Source organism: Mesoplodon bidens, assembly GCF_964165515.1.
Source record: "Mesoplodon bidens genome assembly, chromosome: 7".
Classification (NCBI taxonomy): Eukaryota; Metazoa; Chordata; class Mammalia; order Artiodactyla; family Ziphiidae; genus Mesoplodon; species Mesoplodon bidens.
Genome location: NC_138164.1, coordinates 104386585 through 104407869, shown reverse-complemented (window position 1 = coordinate 104407869; position 21285 = coordinate 104386585). Strand labels below are relative to the sequence as shown.

The following is a 21285-nucleotide window of genomic DNA, read 5'->3' as shown; positions in this document are numbered from 1 at the left end:
CCATTGGCCGATTTTGTAGATGGGGAGACAGATAAGAAGGTCGCTTGCCTGAACTGGAATTTTGATCCACCCTTACAACTCCAAAATCTGTGCTCTTAACCCAGAACTGTCCTTCCTCTGAGCTCTAAGTGGCCGTTAAGGACACAGGCAGCCCTCGTGCTGGATCTCAAAGCCCTTCTGTAGTCTGTGTTCTGCCTCACATCCTGGGAGGATTCAGGGCCCTTGTCTGAGACATGTGGCAACTGAGAGATGGGGACCAGGCAAGGGTGAGAGGTGGGTCACAGATGTTAAGGGCCGGGCAGAGCCTGGGACTGTGGTCCTGAGGGCTACATCCCTGGCCTAAGGCTGCAGCTGTGGAAAATGCTCTGACATGGACTCGAACAAAAAGTCAGCATCCTGGGCACTGCCGTTCAAAGCAGGGCTGGCTAAATTTATCTTGGGAAGGAATGTGAAGGGAACAGGGAGAAAAACCAAAGCAGACTTGGTTTTCCTCCAGCACCTGCCTTCCAAGAGGCAATAAGCATGATAAGATCATATCTCACCACCCACACACGCTTGGAGGGGGTTTGGCAGGGACCGGTTCTCTACCCGGGAGGGCAGGAGGAGGGACAGCTCTTGGTGGGTGGGGGGAGGCCCCCCGCTGCAGACAGGGGAAGGACCCGGACATCCTGACTAATGCACTCAGTGTGGCCAGTGGAGATCACAGAATCTGGCCCAACCCTGTGGCAGAGATGGGCTTGGCATTCACCAGGATCTGGGTTATCTTCTCTCCTGGCACCTGGCTGGACCACATTTCCCAGCCGCCTCTCCTGGGCCCTGTGACTAGTTCTTGTCAATGGACTGTGAATGGAAGTGAGGTCTGTTACGTCTGGGCTGACGTGTGTTAGAGTTGGGTGCCTTCCTCATCCTCCCTTTCCTCGTGGCCAGGTGCTGAAGAGCCAGGGGAGAACTCAGGCCCTAGAGGAGACTGATCCATAGGTGGCAGGAGCTCAGATCCCTGAATGACTGCACGGAGCTCCCCACCCACCCTGACTCACAGGGCACTGTGCCATGAGCAAGACACAAACCTTTGTGCTGAGCCACTGAGATGCAGGGGCTGTTTGTTACAGCAGTTAGCAATATTTACGCTGACCATTACGAACTCTTATAATGTTATCGCTGAGAAGACTGAGGCTCAGGGAGAAGAAGTCTTTGCTAAAGGACAAAAAATGAGTTAAAATTGGGAGTAATTCAAGATTAGACAGAGAGGGGGTAAGGATACCACATTCCTAGGAATAAACCTTCTAAGAAAGTCCAGGAGATCTATGTGTGGTCCTATGGCTGTCTTTAACTAGCTTTTTGACCCCTGGCAAGTCACTCAACCTCTCTGAGCTTTTTACCTCGACTGATAAATGAGAGTAAAAAGAGCTACAGGAAAGATGAGATGAGATATAGTACGTGCCCAGATATAGTACGTGCTCAAGGCATGTCCCTTTCCTTTCTTATCCTGAGATCAAGGTAAAGTGAAATAATAGTATCTAGACTTGTCTGAACCATTACACTCTCTGGCCTCCTGGAGATAATAACATTAGTAAGAATAATGGCCAACATACATTGAGTGCTTACTGTGTGCGAGGCACTGTGCTAAATGCTCTACACCTACTAACTCACTTAATACACATGACCACCCCATGAAGTCCAGTACTGCTGCAATTCCCATTTTACAGATGAAGAATCAGGATCAGAGATGTTATGCCACTTGTCTAAGGTCACACCACCAATAGTCAGTGAGTGGAGATGGGATTCAAAGCAGGGCAGTCCAGTTCTAGAGCCCACACTCTTAGCCAGTATCCTAGACTGTATTTTTTTGTTGTTGCCTGGTTTCTGTTCGGTCCTGGCTAATGTCTTTCAAGTTCCCCAGCTGGGAGCCCCTTTTGCATTTGCAAAATGACCCAGAGTCATCAGGTGGGAGTAGAACAGAAAGCACAGGAGAGCCATGAAGTGTACGAAGGACCCCAGCCTCCTCATCTAAAAAGGGGAAGGGGCCTTCCTTGGCCTGGCTCACCTCTCTCTTGACGTTTTCCCTCTGTTCTCTCCTTATCGTCAATAAACTCTCTTGCAACAGGGGAAAAAAAAAGGGGGGGGGAAGGGCTTGGAATTCCCTGGTGGTCCAGTGGTTAAGACTCGGTGCTTTCACTGCTGTGGGCCTGGGTTCGATCCCTGGTTGGGGAAGTAAGATCCCATAAGCCACACAGCGTGGCCAAATAAATAAATAAATAAAAGGGCTGAGCTACCCCATGCCTGGGCCCTGATTTCTCCCAAATCCTCCAACTTCTACCTCTCTGGCTTTGTTTGGTCTTCTCGTCTGGGAAGTAGAGTTGGTGAGAATGATACCTCCATTCAACACCTTGGCCTGGAATACCGCCCTCCCCCCAACCTGGCTGGGTCCACCTTCCCAGCCTCATCTGCAGAACCCCTCCACTGCACATGCACCATGCTACCTGCTTCCTGTAGTCCCCCGAACACACTCCATAGACAGACTTCTGTGCCTTTGCCCATTCTGTTCCCCTCTCCTCCCCTCTTCCACCGTGCAAACTTCTATTCATCCATTAGGGCCCAGCTCTGTGGCCTCTCATTTTTTTCTGTATTCAGCAGATCTTTAGAGCACCCTACCCTATGCCAGGCATGGTGCTAGGCACTGATGATCCATTGGCAACCTCTGTTCTCAGGCGAGGAAGAGAAATACGAATGAACCATGCAATCCCATGAAGAGGTAAGATTGGAAGTAACCCATAAATAGGTAATATCGGACATAAGGGCTAGGAAGGAGAAGAGCGCCATTCTAGAGCCCAGGTAGTCAAGACGCCGGATGGAGGCTGGCGGGTCAAGGTAGGCTTCAGTGGAAGTGACATGAAAGCTGAGACTTGAAGGATGGAGAGCTGAAAGGTAAGACGGACAGAGCGGGGGGCAGCTTTCCTGGCTGAGGGATCTGCAAGCCCTGTCAAGGGAAAAGACGTGGTGTTGTGAAGAAGCTCAGAGAGAGCCCTGGTGGGTGGAGGACAGAGCCAGATGGAAGTGGCCGGGGCTGCCACAGCCAGTGTGTGTCTCTCTTCCCACTTCCACGTTCAGGGGCTTCATGCTTTAGCTTGAAATTGACCATGGTAGAGTATTTCCACTACGGAAATCGGCAAGCGCTACAAATCAGCGCTGTTTTCTTTTTCTCCGGAGGAGAGCCGGCTTACCAGTGTAGCACTGAGGCTGTAAAATCCCCCTAGGCTATCTTTCCTGTCTCTGCTGGGATCCAGACCTCTACTCCAGTACCTGCCACACCAGACTGTAGTTAATAATTGGGACTATTGACTACAAGCTAGATCTCACTGTCTCTCTTTGCCCAAGGGGCTACCCAGCGCAGCAAGGAGTGGGGTAAATGCTTGCTGGAGGGATGAATGGATTTCGGAGGTTCTCGACATCTCACAGATGGAGCTTAGCGATGTCAGCCTCCAGGTTTCCTCCTAGTGACTCGGCCTTCTGCATTCCTCACTGCTGTTCAGGTAGAGCTAGTTCGAGGTGGTAACAAAGGCTGTTTCCCTCCCCAGCAGAAACATTTAGATCTGGCAGCTGGCTGGGTGGGAAAGTAGGTGCTCTTGGTGGGAATAGCGCCTGTGGAGGGGAAATGGGGAAAAGAGTAGGGAGATAATATATGTGCAGCGCTTACTCCAGCTAAGTGCTAGGCTGGAGACTTCCACACCCATTATTTCATTGAGGCCTCATAACAACAGCTCCACGGCATAGTTGCTGGCTTAGGGGCTCTGAAACGAGACAGTCCTGGGCTGGAATCCTGGCTTTGCCATTTGAATGAGCTACCTAACCTGGGGCACAGTGCTTTATTTCTCTGAATCTCAGTTTCCCCAGGTGTGAAATGGAATATAGCAACAGCTGCAGGCTTATTAGAGAGGATTCCATGAACTGCTGGAGGTGAAGGCTGAGCACAGCCCCAGCTCGCAGCTTTCTGTGAATTATTATCTATCACCATGAGAGGACGCTGTCCAGACTCCCAGGCTGGAGGGAAGCATCGCAGCTCTCCTCAGGCTACTGGGCCTGCAGGGGCACAGCTAGGATCTGAACTCAGGCCTCTTGAATCCTGCTCACCCACTGCTCACCCACTGCTGCTTCCCTGAGAGAAGATCCAGAAAAGAGAGTTCACTGCAGCCTCAGCGGTGGGCAGGGAGCTTGTTCAGCTGGTGCCTGAGAAAACACCTCAGCTGTGGAGGGAAGCAGAGTGTGGCTCTGACTGTGATGATGCCAGAACTATCTGGGGAGAGATCAGAGCCCAGACACCGCCCAGACACCTGGGCAATTATTAAAGCGATGGCTCCTATGTAACTTCAAGGAGTCTGGATAAGAATAGCTGCAATAGCAAGTGCTATACGGCTGACGGAAGAAGTGCTGAGCTGGGAAAGGGAAGGAAGCCTGGGGGCGGGGGGGGGGCACTGGCAGGGATGGCCATTGGGGTTGGGAGGCCCCCTGAGCCCGGGTGTTTGAGTGAAGTGGGGACGATCACCTGGTGTGCTGACTACTCTCCACGATCCCAACACCCGTCTCTGATCGTGGGCCCCTGAAGGCTGACCTCTTCAGGCCACGTTCCTGCCCCTCTTTGCCTCGGGTTTCTGGGGGCGTGGGTTGGTTACTGGGAAGCACTGGCCAGCACTGGCCGGGGATCAGAGGGTGGGAAGGAGAGAGATGGGGTATTTATTCCACCTGCTGTTTCCCTGCTTCGCTGTGGTTCTGCCTGAGGCTGTATTGCTCTGTGGCCGCTCCTGCCAGGGACCCCAGCTCTCGGCCAGGCTCCCATTCTTTCTCTACTAGGGGTGGAAACAGCTCCCACGTTGTTAGGCCCTGTGTGTGAGTTTCTTCACAAACCCCAGCTGAGCCTGCTTTCCCACCAGGCCCCTCACTGAGATACCCGTTCTGTGACCAGACAGGAAGCCCCCAACACAGGACTGAATTGAACACTTCTGAGGCCTGACAGTACTGAGAAGCTTGTGTGTGTGTGTGTGTGTGCGCGCACGCGCACACACACATGCACACGTGCTACCTCTTGCCTCAAGCAGCAACAGATAAAGAATGAGTAAGTTACAAATGTCAACTACCATAATAAGTCACTTGTCAGAGGTATCGCTGCAGGGCAGTGTGGAAGCTACATTCCACTGTGATATATATATATCACAGGTCTATAAATAAGAGTGCATGCTTCAGCAGCCCAAGCTTCCAAAGCCCTTCCCCAGATGCCCACATGCACTGATTCAGACTTTTAGAGCTTAGAGATGATCACCTTTAACCAACCCATTTTACAGAGGAGGAAACTAAGGCCCATGGAGGGAATGAGACTTGTCAAAAAAAATCACACTGAGTTTCTGTGGCGAGACCTGAACCATAGCCTGTGTCTCCTGACCCACAGCCTGGACACTGCTGTTTCACCTCTGCCTCATCTGAATTATTCTTGGCTCACCCCAGCATCAGATGTTTTTTGTATAAACATTTTTGTTATTTGGGTTCAGTTTTACCATCTCCACTAGATTAAACATTCCTTGATCATAGGAACTGGTCCTGTTCACCTCTGGGTCAGCCACAAAGCCCAGCACATGTCAGCCACAAAGCCCAGCACATGATATAATTAGATGTTAAAAGAAATCCTCAAAGCCCTCCCGCACTTTAGCCACGAGAGGTTCCCTGCCGCTGCCTGCATACCTCCAGTGAGAGGGAACCATTACCTGTGGGAGCAGCCCAATTCAGCTTTGGACAGCTCCAACCCTTAGCAGCACTTCCCCACGCTGAGCTGACATTTGTAGTTGTCGGCAGTCAATAAGCTGAATGGAGAAGGGTTTTTATCACCACATTCAAATCCCTTGGAAGCTCTCAGACATCTGTTTAGAAACGATCCATCTCCCAAGAAGTGGTGGAAATTCCTTCCCAAAGCAGGGACACGTAACTGTTACAACAGCAGGAAAAACAGCAACAAACTTGCGGGATCTGGGTTGGGCCTGCAAGGGAAAACTTGGGCCTGGAATCTGGGCGTCTAAGTGAGGGAGGTGGTGTTCTCAGCAAAGCTTTTGCCTGGTAGGAAGTAACTTTGCCAGCTGAAATACACTTTTACAGTTGATTTTATACTGATGGGAAAATATCTCCTGGCAGACTCATTGCATGGGGTTGAGGCAACATCCTTCCAGCAGGCGGGACTCTTCCCCTTAGAGAAGGGTCCCAAGCTATATTGATTTACTCATGTTCTAGGAATCTAATCCACCTCAAAGGAAAACATTTAAAATACGGTTTGTTTGATCTTTTTTTAAAAATTTAACATATTACTATTAATCTATCTTTAATGAGGCAGGGAAGGCTCAATGGACACTGAGCTAGAAGATATACCAGAGAGCCTGGTTACTAGCTGTCTTATCCTGGCAGCAATCTTTTTTTTTGGCCTCAGTTTCTTCATCTGTAAAATGGAGGAGCCAGACCGGTCCTGCCAGGATACCTGTGGCTGTGAGCACATGCTCTGGAGCTAGCCTGCCAGGGTTTGGATTCCAGCTCCAGCACCATTTGCTGTGCGGTTTGGGGCAGATAAATGCAACCTCTGAGCCTCAGATTTCCAGCTATAAAATTCTCCCTCTTTAGAGTCAATGGGATAATCCACAAAGAGCACTTGCTAAGTCCCAGGCTCACAGGTAAGTGCTCAGTGAGTGTTAGCCAATATCTTCTACCCATAAGGTTGGTTGTTGTGAAGATAGGGTAGACATGGAAATTAGCAAGGGCTGAATAAATTCAGGATTGCTCTAATTGCCTCGCCTCTCACCGTAAGCTAAAGAAAGTGAAGGGGAAAATGGATCAGGGAGAATTCAAGCAAGTACGCCCCATCCAAGAGGGCCTTCACATGTTTCTGTGGAAATGATGGAAATGGCTGCATTTGACACATATTCTATGGCTTTTGAAAGGAGAAAAATCCAGATTGGAGAAAGAAGGATCAAAGCCAAGGGTGCAGTTCGATTCTGTCTCTGTCAATTGGCCTAAGATCTTGCTGATCTGCATGTTGCAACATGGAAGCAGAACACACGCCAAATTTCAGAGCTTCGTGAAAGCTGCTGTGGGTACATTTCCAACACGAAACGATCACTAGAAACACCTACAGCACGAGGAACATCTAGCAGCTGAACGGGTGTTTTTTGTCCCAGACACCGAGAGAGGAAATCCAAAACTGCGTTGCCTTTTAGTAGCAAAGCTGTCTTAGGGACTCTCAGGGGAGGAACAAGAAATCAGCCATTGCTAAACGCACCATTTTGCTTCCCTCCTATCATTCCAGCAATCAGGATGGAAGGGGGGAGGGTAGGGGGGTGGTATATCCCTTATAGCTGCTTTTCTTTTCTTTTTTTCTTTTTTGCAAGCAATGTGTTGGTGGAAGGTGTGCTAGAAGCAATGGCGATAGATCAGGTCCCTGGCTTTGAGGACCAGTGTTCCTCTTCATTAGGCTGTGTAACCTTGGGCAAGTCTCAAAATCTTTCTGAGCCTACCTTGGGGGTGAGGGGTAGACAATGAGCTATAAATCCTGTCGAAAATAGGGGTGAAAGGGCTTTGCAAACTTAACTCTAGAGGTTCTTAATCTGAGGTCCAGGGATAAGCTTTTAAAGGCCTTCAGAGTCCTGGAATTTTATGCTGCAAGAATATAAATGCAGAGAAAAAAGATGGACAAACTGCCTAAGTGGTTAACTTCCTGCAAAAGGAGTAGGACTGGGGGAGGGAGGAGAGTTTTCATGTCATTACTCTGTTTGGCTTGGATGTATTATTCAGAGAATGGATTTAATCTTATTTGTAGAAATAAAGTAGCCTTCATAAAAAAGAAATTGCCTGCAAAATTGCTCACGTGTATGAATATGTGCATTTTTCTTGGGCAATCAGTGCTTTCACCGGGGGGCATGAAAGGCTCAGAGACCTCCAATAGTTACGGCAGGGCTGTGATATCACAAAGGAAAGTTGTCAAGACTTGTGCCGGGTATCTCCTCTGACCATGCTCCTCTCTACCCCCACACTTGGACAGTCACCAACGTCCCCTTACTGCCCCCAGACACTGCACTATCCTTTGTGGTTTCCCTATAACTTTTGAAACAGTCTCTTTATTCAACTCTCTTCAAATTACCCAGTTTGCATGTGCCATCTGTTCCCTGCTGGGACCCTGACTGATTCAGTATTTTTTTTTTTTTGGCCACGAGGCACGTGGGATCTTAGTTCCCCGAAGAGGAATCGAACCCATGTCCCCTGCATTGGAAGCGCAGAGCCTTAACCACTGGACTTCCAGGGAAGTCCCCTGATATGGTATTTTAATAGACGCTCACACAGACGCACATGTATTTACTGACACACTTACACACACCAACTCACACAACTGATGCACACACTCACACCCACATGTCCACACTCACACATACTCATTCACAAACATACACACACCCATTCATGGGCAAATGCACACTCAGTACTCCCTCAGCAACACTGCCTGTTCCCAGCACTTTGGGGAATGCAGTGCTCTGGTTAAAGTCCTGCTCTGGTGAGCTGAGGGTGCACCAGCCATGCAGGAACCCTGCCTCTGGGGCCCATCACCCTGCGTACCATGGAATTCACGATTCTTGCCAGTTCTTATTTTTAGAAATGCTGCACTTTGTCTGGGACTAATGTGGACGAACCCACCAACTGCACACCCTCAAGGTACTTGGAAAGGTTAATTTAGATGGACAGCACCAGGTGCTTTGGGTGGGAGTTGAAAGGAGACACGTTTTAGTTCAATACGAGGTCACCTCTCCAATAATCGGAGCTGTCAATGATGGACAGACGTTTTCTGAGGCTGCATCGCCAAGAATGATGTAGGACTTGGGATCAAATGACCTCTAAGGCGACTCTAAGGTGCACCCGTGACCTTGGGCTCATCATTTCCCCCTTTGGAGGGTCTGCTTCCTTATCTGCTAAATGACCGCCTTAGTCTAGGTCTCTTCAAGGGGTCTTTAACAGCTATAAATTCTCTGAGTCTCTGAGTCTGCAGGCAAAGATCCCTCAAGATCCACAGGGGTGGGGGCAGCATTTGGAAAGGAGCTGCAGACATAATTAGTGATGGAAATGCGAGTCTCTAGCTGCCTCTGGATGTCGGAGTTTTCACATTAAAACAAGGCTGAATCTTGGCTGAATGATTCCATTCCCTCCAGAGCAAATGGCAACAGCAGAACGTTGAAAAAAAAAAAATCTGGCCTCAGTTGGAGAGGGAGAGGCAGATGAATTTGTTTGGGAGACAAAAGGCCGGGCAAGGAATGGTGCCTCCAGCTGCTGCTAGTCTTTTAGCCTCCCAGGACCTCAGATTGTTTGTCTTTAACTGGGGATCAGAGTATCAACCCCACTGCCCGTGTTTTTCTGAGGATAAACAAAAGCGAATGACCGTAGCCTTCCTATGCGGTGGAAAACAGCCAAGAAAATAGGTTTGCGTTCAGGCACCCATGCTTGCTGGCTCTGTGACCTTGAGAGAATTACTTAACTCACAAGCCTCCGTTTTCTCATCTGTGAAGTGGGGGGATGGAAGCTCCTCCTTGGCAGGGGGTGAGGAACCTTGAGCCAAAGCACATGGGACACTTTGTACGTGGGGTGGCCAGTATCGGGACTCTAGCAAGGAGCCTTGCGGGATTCTACAGAGCAGACACATTCTACCGCGTCATAGGAACCGCACCGCAGCTGTGCTGAATCTGGCCGTGACCCTTTTTCTCTTAACCGAGGATTCGGATGGGTGGCCTGGAGCCTCCCCAGCGGGGAGTCTTAACTTAGTCTTGGGTGTCCGTGTGGTGCCAGCAGCTTGAAGGCAACATGAGGTAGTGGGTGGTCGCCCAGGGGAGGGATTTGAGGAAGCTTGGGTACAGCCCCCCGCTTGCCATGGCCACAGAGATTCCCCCATGCCCAGGCTACTCCTCGGGCCCTCTGGACACTCTTAAACCATAGGGTCAAATGCAGCAGCTTTGCCTCTTCATACTCTGGCCTGGAGGTTTTTGGTGAGGGGGTCAGTCATCCAGGGCCCACACCTCTCAGATGGTTTCCTTTAGGCCCCCGGGAATTGAGCTTGCAGGGTCCTTAGGGACCCTCTGACCTGTCTCCCCAAATTTTCTCTCTCTTTTTTTTTTTTGGCCGCCCTGCGTGGCATGTGGGATCTTAGTTCCCCGACCAGAGATCGAACCTGTGCCCCCTGCAGTGGAAGCGTGGAGTCTTAACCACTGGACTGCCAGGAAAGTCCCTGTCTCTCCAAATTTAACCCAAGCTTATTTAGGACCAAATCCATCTCCTGCTCTCCTGCTGTGCCTAGGAGTGATAGAGGGTAGAGGGTGGGGGCAGTGTGAGTGTGTGTGTGTGTGTGTGTGTGTGAGTGTGTGTGTGCGTGTCAGCCAAGCCACTACAAATTGGAAATAAGGAACTCCAAACCAGCTCTTCTTTAAATGAAAGATTTTGTTCTAAAGCTGTATGAGACCAAGAGTCGGGGTCTTCAAACTAGCTATATTCTTCATAAGCTCTCCTGCCAAATGAGTTATTTGGAAGGTTGAAGAATTCCCAATGGCCAGAGAGAAGTTATGAAGATGAAAACTTGCATTTTAGATCACGAGGATTTTATTAATTTGTTACTATTTTAAGCCACCATACAAATATCCTTTGTATTGATTTCAGTGTGATGTACTGACTGAATAAATATGCCAGTTTCTGCCAGGGAGCCAAACAGTATTTTTAACCTACTTTAAAATATGTGTTGTTTCCTATGGGTTTTTTTTTTAAGTTTAGAGTTGATTATGAAGGCATTTTCAATTTTAAAAAATTCTTCTTTCCAGAGAATACACATATATTTTAAACTATTAAATATAAAGCTTAATGGGGCAGATAATTATTTTTTTAAACTACAAATAAAGGTGGGAAAAAAGGTGAAATGATTTTTTTTTGCTTATGGATACTATTATATTAGATAATACTGCTATAACAAAGGAAATTTGAATATATAACTGAAATATATTCTTATATATATTTTTTCCTGATACCTACCTATTTACCTAATTTAGCTTGTTTAGTGTATATAACACTGTGTACTTAATCAGGGCCCTGCCAGAAACTTCAGGATCTTAAAAAATTAAGGAAAAAAAACTCGCAAGAGCTGAAGCTTTTCACACAGTGGCTGATAGGCTCAAGATAATAAGGATATCATCACCATTTCATAGATAAGGAAATGAGGATGGGAGAAGGTCAAGGGCTTTCAGCTGTTTCCCAGTAGTTTACCCCAAGTTCTTCTCTTTCCCTTTCTTCAAAATGGGGAGAGGGATCCCTTATGTCTCCAGGCCATTGGGAATATAACTGAGATGCTATTTAAAGACTGGCATGAGTTCTTGTTTGGAAAGGCACTGAAAAACTAATGGCCATTGTAATTGTTATTTGTGACTCAGATGAAATCTCCTGGTTATGGAGAGAAATGTAAAATTTCCACCTTGTAAAATGATACCAACTATCGCTCTTGCTTTGTGAAGTGAGAAACCTCAGAAAATTCAGGGACAGGAGACGAATGGGACTACCTGCAGCTTCAGAGCCGGAGCTAAGAATAGGCTCAGAATCACAGAACCCAGCATTTCAGGAGACCTGGTCTTGTAGTCTAACTGCCGGCTGGGAGCATGAATCCTCCACACGGTCCCTCCCTGTGACGGGGAACTCACAGGATGGCCTGTTCGTCTCTGAGTGGCCGACTGCTGGAAAGTCCTTCCTAATTTTGAGCTGAAACCTGAGGGGGAGGAAGTGGGACCGTCTCTGCCCAGGATGCGTTGCTGCCTGAAGTGTCATTCTCTAGGACAGCCCTGTCTCCTTCTCCCGAAGTCCCAGGGGACGGGGGTTACCTGAAGTTGTAGCCTGGGGAGACGCTGCTCTTCTCAGAAACGCTGTCGAGCCGGGTGAAGGAATATTTGGGGATGCACTGGTCCCAAGCCTTGTCCAGGTCGCACACCCAGCCGATCTTAATGCCCAGAACTCCCCCCTGGATGGAGAAAGGGGGCAGATGTGAGTCCTTCCACAGCCCCCGACTCCCGGTCCTCAGTCAGAGTGGAGTGGGTCCCGGTGCGGGGGGTGCATGTCATGACAAATGGACAAGTGATTTCTTTTCATTCTCCAGGTGGAGGACAGAGGTCGGGAGAAAGAAGAGTGGTTTGTCACACGTTGCTTAGTAAAGAAGTTCTGTAGTTAAGGGTGACAGCCCTTGAGCCTCTAAATCCTGTTTTTGGTGTCTTTAGTCCCTTAGCTACAACCCAGAAAAGTGCCCACAGATCCACTTTCCCACAGTGTAGACCTTCTCGGAGATCTGAGACCTCTGCCTGCAGGTGAAGCACGAAGACAGGAATGGGAAACTGAGGCTGGGCGGGAGGCAAGACCACTCAGGGCAGGGGTGGGTAGGACGGGCACAAAGCCGGTCGCAGGCCTGGGATGCTCCCACCAGGTGGCGCTGCGCCGCAGGCAGCTCCTCTTCCCCGGTAGCCGCTCCCCCTGCCCGAGGGCCCCCAGGCCAGGGAAAGGAAGAGTGGCTCGTTCCTCACCGTGCTGGCCAATTTGGCAAAATCCTGCCCCGCGAACTTGACCACATCTCCCACCCGCAAGATAGGGCAGAAGGGGGCCTTGTCGGGGTGGAAGCGGCATGCCTTCAGGTCGGCGGCAGTCAGGTTGGGAAGGAGGTTTCCCCTGGGGAGGAAAGGGCAAGGTCCAGGGTTAACGCGAGGACAGTCACGCTGGGATCTTCCTCTAGCCGTCCGGAGCCTCAGGGCCCCCGCTGTCTTGGCCACTCGCCTTCTCCCTTACCTCTGTCCCTACATCTTTCTGGTGATTACCCCTCCCTCCCGTAGAAGGTTCTGTGTGCCGGGGCTCCCAGAGGGCAGGAGTCTTTACCCATGGCTCCTCTGTTGTGCCCGCCTTGTGCTTTGCATGTGGCCGACACCCACCCAGGAGTCGCCAAGTGGGGAAGTCACTGAAGGGGGGCTGAACTAAGAGAAAGGGGACACCCACACTGGACTTGAGGTGGGGAGAAGAGAGATGAGAGGGGCGCCTCGGGCCCCACCTTTGGAGGCGTCCGAGTTCCAGGCCCAGGTTCAGCTTGTCCCTCCCCTGCTCTGAGCAAAAGCTCCCGTGAGTCCCGAGCCCCAGGGCAGGAGGCTGGCAGAGAAACTGGCCCCAGGGTCCACCCTGGGGAGGTTGGGAATAGGAGCCCCCCCGGGAAGCTGGGGGATGGGGGAAGGGTGGGGTGGCAGCATTGCTTCTAGGTTTTAGGGAGGGAGCTTGAACTCACTTCTCAAAGTTGAAGAGGGGGAAACGGATGCTGTTCTTGATGAAAATAGTGAAGTTCTCAGCTTCCATCATGACAGGCCTGTGGGCGAGAGAAGGAGGTCTCAGCGCCTTGGAAAGGAGAGGGGAAAGAGGAGGAGCTTTCACCCCAGGGACCACCTTCCTGGGAGCATCTCCCAGTGGGCACTGCCCGCCCTGGGAGTGGTCAGTACTGGGGGTGCCCAGAGATGCAGAGCTCCCCCTGCTGGCAGAGCCGAGCTGGGGTGGGTCCTCTTCCCGCCTGCCCTCCTCGGGTCCTCACATCTCCACCGTGTCCACCTCGGCGGGGCACCAGCCCTGGATCTCACAGGTCCGGAGCTCAGAGCTGTAGTTCACGCAGCGGCCGGTGAGGATCCCTGCGAGGGTGGAGCCAGAACTGCTAGGTGCACGCCTGGCCCTTCCCCCCTTCCTCCCCCCACCCGTCCATCAGGGACACCCCCCCCCACCAACGCACACAGCGACCCCGCAGGTGGAGGGAGAGGACAGGCAGGGCCAGGGACTGGGGGTCCGTTAGCCCTGCAGGGCTCTCCCCTCCTCACCTCCTGAGCCCTAGACAAGCCGGAGGGAGGTAACAACCCTCCCCTCACACGTTCCAAGCCCCAGTCTCCCTGAAGACCCCTTCACCGCTTGCTCTTTCTTGCCTCTGAGCCTTTGCTGCTTCTGTTGCTTCTGCCTAGAATGCCCTTTATGAAGCTTCTCTCTCCTGCCAAATCCTACCCATCCTTTAGGGCCCATCTCTAGGAAGCCATTCGGGGTCACCCGCCAGGAACCAACCTCTCTCTCTCCCTGCCCCACCCCCCAGGGGTCTCAGGGTACCTCCGTGACAGCACTTGCCACCTCATGGCACACCTGTCTGCAGCACCATCCCTGGCCTGGGAACTCTGGGGGCAGCCCCTCTGGGCTGGCCCACAGTGGGCATCCATCAGTGCTGGCAGCTGACATGGAACAAGCCCATTCCCACCCCCTCCCTTAGGGTGGCCTCTCCCCTGGGGGGGACATGCTGCCCCAGGGCCCCACTGACAGTGCGGGGCAGTGAGGGGTGGGGAAGAAGCTGCACTCACCCACCCCTGGGAAGCGCTCGGGCCCGCACTGGCTGTCTGACACACAGCGGAACTTCTCCTCGCTCTGCAGGGAGACAGGTGCGTGCAGGATCTGCACTGGCCCCTGGGGGGGCGGGGCCTGCCCATGGGCAGCCTCTGGAGGGTGGAGGTCCCCGGACACAGCTCCAAGGCTGGGCCCTGGGACTCTGCTCACACCCTCACCCCACCCCCTGATCATGCTGTCCTCCCCTCACCTCTGGGCAGAATCCTTGCATCTGGTTTTCGGTTACAATCATCTTTGTGATTATGACAAAGACGGAGGTGCCCTTGGGAGGAGAAGGGAGAGGAAAAATGCAACAGTGCTAATTCTGTTATCCCCACTGTACAGACAAGGAAACCGAGGCTTGGACTAAGATCTGGCCAAAGTCACGGGGCTAATAAAAGGCAGAGGTGGGGTCCAAGCCAGGCTCTTTCCACCCACCTGGCCCTTCTTGCTCTGTGTGTTGTCCTTGATTTCAGGACAAGTTGTGCCAGGGCTACAGAGAAACCCAGCTTCCCCAGTACCTAGTGCTGCCTAGTGGGAAGGCAGGCCCAAGCCCCCAACACCTCCCAGATGCTGGGGAAGGGGTTCTCTGGGTCACTGATGCCACAGAATCTGGTTTGGGAATCCCATTGGCACTCTCCTTGTCTTGCCCTCTCCCCTTCAACCTGCCCAGTGTCTGGGCATCCACAGCGCCCTGGGGTAGGTAGGGGGACCCTACCTGGGGTGGGGTCACATAATCAGGCACGTCCATGACTTGGTTGGCATAGTGTCCAAAGCCCTTCACCTTGGTCACCACCGAGGACTCGATGGCTGTGTCCCGCACCTGGTATGCCTTCTCGTGCAAGAAAACCCACCTGGGCAGGAGAGCAGGGGCGGAGAGCAACAGAGGAGGGGCTAGACCCTTCAGACAGAGGCTGGGAGAGGTCCCCTTCCTGTCAACATCAAGAGGACCTGGGGTGCCTGGCAGGGGGTGCTGGAGGCATGGGCCCTGCGAGTGAGCCCTGGGTTGGCTTAAACTCATGTTTCTCTACCTTTCCCCTCACTTCCTCCTTAAAGAGCCCTTTTAGACTTTTTCCCTAATTGTACCCCCCTGGAAACTTTAATACCATAGATATCATTTATGTACTGTTTGTGTTTTTGTGCTTTATACATAAAAAGAGTGATTTTTTTTTTTTTTTTTTTTATTCTCCAAGAACCAATTTTCACCCCTGTTGAGAACACAGTCTTTCCCTCTTTGGCTGGCATCTGGACAGAGAAGGGAGAGGATCATAGGCCTCTGACTCTGTGCATCCCAAGCTTTGTTCATGGCTGTATCCTAGGTGCTGGCACATAGTAGGTGTTCAGCAAACAAGTCAGTGAAGGCCCTGGGAGCTGGGCGCTTCGCAGAGGCTCCGTCTGTGCACGGGTCGGGTGAGAAGGGGCGGAGGAGGAAAGGAGGGGCCTTGCCAAGCCCTCACCTGGCAGGTAAAGGGAGTCGGGTGGGAAGGGAGGAGGGGCCTCTAATCTTATTCGTTGGATTCTGCTGCCACCCAGTGGGCATTTACCTGTACTGGCTTCTCCCTGCAGCTTCAAGCCAGTGCGGGACCACGTGGATCAGGGAGGGGCCCCTTCCCTTCTTCCCTGCAAGCCTCCCCCAGCAGCAAGAAGGGCCTGCCGACACATCACTTGTTTCCCTCTGCGTTTCCGCGAGGTGCCCGCCTTTCCACGTGAAATCACCCATCCCAGCCCTCGAGGCTCAAGCCACTCTCAGCCTCAGTACCACGAGGGGCCTCAATACTTGTTCCTGACAGCACGTGGGGAGGCACATTCACTGTCCCTGCCGTGCAGACCAGAAAACCTCTTCAAATACGTTTGGAAAGTGCTGCGTATGCTCAGCTTTGGAGAAACACTGGTGACATCTCAGGGAATCTAGGAGCGCACTTTTGGAAATGGGGGGTTAGGGTCATTTTCTGATGCTAACCAGGGTGGTATCTGGCTGCAGAACTCCATCAGACGAAGCTGAGTGGCAGAAACGGAGACTGTGGCACAGAGGAGACAAAGCTGGGGGGCTCCCAGGCTGGGAAGCGGTGAGGGCAGCTTGCAGGCTGACCCAAGGAGTTTATAAGGAGGTGTTAGGACATCAAGCCCAGGAGTTTTCTGACCTCTGGGGCCTCCTGATGTTGGTAGATGCAGAGGGGAGCAGCTCCTGGGTCGTGCTGGGGTCACGGTCACTTGTGGGGTCCTGTTTATGGGAACACAGGCTGACGTTTGCAAGCGGCTCCCTGTTCCGTTTTCAGAGGGAGGCCTCGGAGTCATCCCCCACTGGGGCTTCCCGCAGGCCCCTGAATCCTGAATGCTGTCACGAGTGGGAGAGAAAGGCTGGTCACAGCCAGCCTGGCAGAGGGCTCCTAACCTGTCACCTGTTTTACGGTTGCTGCCTTATCCCAGGCAGCATTCCGAGTAATGCACCATTAAGAGTTATTCGCCTGCTTGTAAAACGCTCCCGGCAACGCCACGCCTCCGTGGAAGTCTGCCATGCTTTACTTCCCTAGCACTTTTCTTCTGTTTTTAAACTGGGAGGGGTTTCATCAAGGTCTCCGAAGGGAGTGTGGCTCCCATAAACATCCCACCTGCCGTCTAATGTCCTGGCAGAAGGGAAGGGAGCATCGCTATTACGGAAAACAGTGAAGTCATCCAAAAGAGCGCCGCCAGCTCCCGGGCTGGGGCCCTGGGAGTGAAGGGAGGGAGGTTGCAGCTGGAGCACCTTTGCCGCTGCCGTGCCCTCACCCGGGTGGGAGCCACAGATGCCGCACACCCTTCTGGAACCTCCGTGTGCCTGGCCACGGAACGGACACTCCTCTGAGTGTTGATCAGTGAGATGGTCTCCTGGGGGCCCTCCCCTGTCCTTAAAGTCTGGTCGCATTCAGAACTCTGAGAAGCAGAGTTCAGATGGTTGTTTACCACCGTGTAATCAACACAGCACGCGGAGTGCTGTACGTGCTGAGGATTCATTGAATCCTTACTCACAACCCAACGAGACACCTGTGTTATTATCCTCATGTTACAAACGAAGGAACCAAGGCACAGAGCAGTGTGCTAACTCGCCGAGCTGGTGTGCGGGTTCCAACGCCGGCGGCCACCCCGGGGGGGGGGGTCCCCAGCTGTGTTCCACTCAGGGCCTGGCCACAGCTGGCCCCCTGAACTGGACCCTGGTCCTTGTCCTGCTGGCCCTGCCCCATCCCCAAGGACAGCACCTCCTAGCTCAGGGGAGCCTCAGGAGGAAGAGCCCAGGGCTCGAGGGACAATTAACCAGCCTCTCTCCTTCTCGTCCTCCACCCTCATGGCTCCTCTTGTGCCCAGTCGGGAGGTGAGGCCACGTCAGAATTCTCTCTCCGAGTTAAATAACAAGCGGAAGAGTTTCAGTGGCCCCGTGGGGCCCGAGGACATCATCAGGGCAGCTCAAGATAAGGGGATGCTTCATTTCCAGAAGAGAGGGACTGAGTCTGTCTCCAGAGGCCAGGGCTGAGGAGATGGGGCAGGACTGAGCCTTCAGTTCTTGGCATTTACTCTGCTGCTCTGACTTGTTTTTTTCTTGTGTTCCTGGTTCATTATTTATAGAGCGGAAGGCGGGTGGCAACTCCTTGGCAGGTGGGATGGGCAGGAAGGAGGCCAGAGTAGTGTCCCAGCACCCTCCTGTCCACCCCGACCCGGGAGTCAGGGAGGAGGCCGGGGAGGGTATGTGTGTGTGTGTGCGGGGAGCAGAAGGGTCTCTTAGGAAGGTGTGAGCTGGGCCGAGCGAAACGGGGACATGCAGGGGAATCTGAGAAATAACAACTGTCACCATCTTCCTGAGTCACCCGTCCAGGGCAGGCACTGGCTTATGTCACCTCCCCTTCCCAGGACTCTCGGAGGGGGCATTCCTACGCCCATTTTCCAGATATGGGGACTGAGATGTAGAGACGTAAAGCGACCTGTCTAAGCTCCACTCCTGTCGGTGTCGGAGCCAGGCTTCTAACCAGGTCTCCCCTTCACGGGGCTGCGGTGAGGGGGCAGGGGACACGAGAATGAAAACCACTCCTCTCTCCTGACCTGCAGGAGGGGCTTCAACACTTCTTCCCACCATAAGGCACCTGGTGTGCCGTCCAGGTGGCTCAGGGGCTACCTTGGGCCGAGAAGGCGGGATTCCACGTCCCCCTCTTTAAACTAGAGAGGCTCCCCCTTTTAACTGCTTTGCACGTTGAGCTCCGTAAGATTTTACACGAGGCTGAATATCATGAATCAAAGTGGGTGGCTGTGCAGATGGGCCTCGTAGGGGGAGGAACAGGGCGGGAAGAGCAGGGTTGGGATGGGTCAGGGGCGCCATCAACCTCCACAGGCCCTTCCCATGGATGGAGCATCAAAGGGCCGGGAATGCCCTCCCTGCTGGTTTCCAGGAAGGTGGCTTCCCTGGAAACCAACCTCAGGCCAAGCGCTGCCCGCTGCTTCTGGGGACTCAGGCCCCAGGGATCTTCTTCCTCCACCTCAGGGGCCCACAGGATACAGGAAGGGGGTTGCCTCTTAGGAAGTCCCACCCCCAGAGGAGACTGGGCATTACCACCTGGGCCTGAAAAGAGAACGTGAGAAACACCTGTAAGTCCCGGCCTCTCGTGTGTGTGTGTGTGTGTGTGTGTGCGTGTGCGTGTGCGTGTGTGTGTGTGTGTAGTTGAGTAGGTGGTGTGTTGCTGTGTGAAATGGTTAGCTCATGTCACATACGTCCTAGGTAAAGCTGTGCATCTGGTCTACCTGGCTGAGCTCATACAGAAGAGATTCAAGCTAAGCATTAACATCAAAGCACTAAAAATCCTTTCAGATTCTCTTGAGTCTAAGCCATGATCATCTCTCTTCTCATGACTGCATGGACCCTTAACAGGTTTTCCTGTATCCACTTCCACCCACTCCAATCCTTGGTGTATCAGCCAGAGCAATCTTCCCATCTCTCTCCCTCTCTCTTTCTGTCTCTCTCTCTCTCTCTCTCTCTCACACACACACACAGAGGTTAAAACGCATCAATAGCTTCCCATCCACATCCATCACTCTTCTGTAAAACCGAAAGATCTGAGGGTGTCTGATCTGAGGGCCTCTGCCTGTGAGAGCACCCCCATCTTACACCACCCTCGCCTTTGCTCTCTCTGCTCCAGCCACAAAGACCTTGTCTCCCCAGCGTTTGCCAGGCTCTTTCTCTTTGCAGAGCTGCGTTTCCCTGCCCTGAACCCCCTTCCCTCCCTTCCTTCACCTGGGCTGCTTCTACTCATCCTTCCGCTCTGGGCTTCAGTGTTACGTCTCCAGAAAGCCTTCCCTTACTTCCCCAACCGGGTCCAATTCAAACACCTCTGCGCTAGTGGCCCTCCTAGCTCTGTGCGGCCCTTCTTCAACCCTAAGCCACAGCTGGAATTTTACATTTGTTTGTGGAGATGATTTGGTTAATATCCGTCTCTGGCACTGTAAGCTCCAATGAGGGCGATGACCCTCCTGCTTTTGCCGACTGCTCTCTCCTGGGCGCCTAATGCCTGTCATGAAGAGATGCTTGATACATTTTTTTGCTACATTCATGACAATGGATTCGTGCAGTCCTAACAGCGCATGGGCTCATGTGCACAAAGATGGGGCTCAGGCCAGGGGCTGGGCCAAAGAGCGCACTGATGTAACTGCCAGGCACTGCTCTGCGGGGAGCTGTCAGGCTGGGAGATCGATGGGGTTGGATATCAAGACGCCAAAGAGCCTCTCACACCCGCCCCAGCAGGCTGGGCTCCAGCGCTGAGGATGGAGCATCAGACTGGATCAGCATGAGGGAGAGACAAGGGCAGTGGGGGGGCTGGAGCCTGCTGTGTCTACCCTCCATCAATCTCCTGCCTGGAGCCCACTGGAGCCAGGCCAGGCCGGAATGTGCTGAGGCAGCTTTTGCGCTCACCTGGACCAACGTACCATTCTGCGGCTATAAACAACCACAGCCTCACATATACATGGGAACACGGAGCCTTTAAGAACCAACTTTGCCCCAGGCGCTGGACATGCAGCTGGGGAACATTTGCAAACATCACATCTTGTGAAACCACAAGTTGGAAGGGAACTTGATTTAACGCCATTTAATCCCACCCCAGAGCTTGAATCCCTCCTCTAATTATCTCCGAGAGGAGCACTGGCTGTGCAGCCCTGCCTACAACATCCACGGGAACGGAGCCCACTGCCTCTCACCAAGCACGTGGAGCAAAACAAATCCCTTAATCCACGTCTGCCCACCTTTCCAGGCACACGCTCGCTCGCATGCTACGACGGCTCTCGCAGCCCCGCCCACGCGCACACAGGCCTCCTTTGATCTCCTTGCCTTAACTCCTGGCACTCATCAGTGGCTTCCTGTCTCACACGCGCGCAGAACTGTTGTCTCAGGGAACAGCATGAGCCTGGAGACCCGAGCGCCAGGAAAGAAACTCCCCGAGGTTTCTGCCCAGCTTTCCTAACGCAAATGACCACAAGAAGGACAGAACCCGTGTTCTCCCCCGGCTGTCGTCTGCTCCATGAACCTCTGTGCATATGTATCTGTGTGTGTGTGTGTGTGTGTGTGTGTGTGCAGTGGGTCGCCTCCAAGAGGTGGGGGCCGAGAGGGGGTGTTCGGACCTTGATGGCTCTTAAGCAACTCCCAGGATGGGTTCTAGGGTACAAAGTCAGGTAGATGTAGGGAATTTATGCTTTCTGACAAAGGGGAGCGTTTCTGGATTCTTGAGGGGAGTCCTGACATCATGTTCAGAAAAGCCACTTCTCTCCACAGTAACTCTCCCCTTGAGTGGCATTTGCACCTGTGTTTGTCCC

The 21285-nt window shown here is 52.5% G+C and overlaps 1 protein-coding gene across 1 annotated transcript in view; it reads right to left on the bottom strand.

Moving 5' to 3' along the window:
* Window positions 1-21285, bottom strand: part of P2RX3 (purinergic receptor P2X 3) — a gene marked incomplete at its 5' end in the record, with an annotated part of 28558 nt that overhangs the window by 6504 nt on the left and 769 nt on the right. Inside the window, 7 exons of the mRNA XM_081239871.1 lie at window positions 11913-12049; window positions 12603-12744; window positions 13346-13423; window positions 13643-13736; window positions 14442-14505; window positions 14675-14746; window positions 15182-15317. Coding sequence (XP_081095997.1) covers window positions 11913-12049; window positions 12603-12744; window positions 13346-13423; window positions 13643-13736; window positions 14442-14505; window positions 14675-14746; window positions 15182-15317 — 723 coding nt within the window. The remainder of the gene's footprint in view (window positions 1-11912; window positions 12050-12602; window positions 12745-13345; window positions 13424-13642; window positions 13737-14441; window positions 14506-14674; window positions 14747-15181; window positions 15318-21285) is intronic.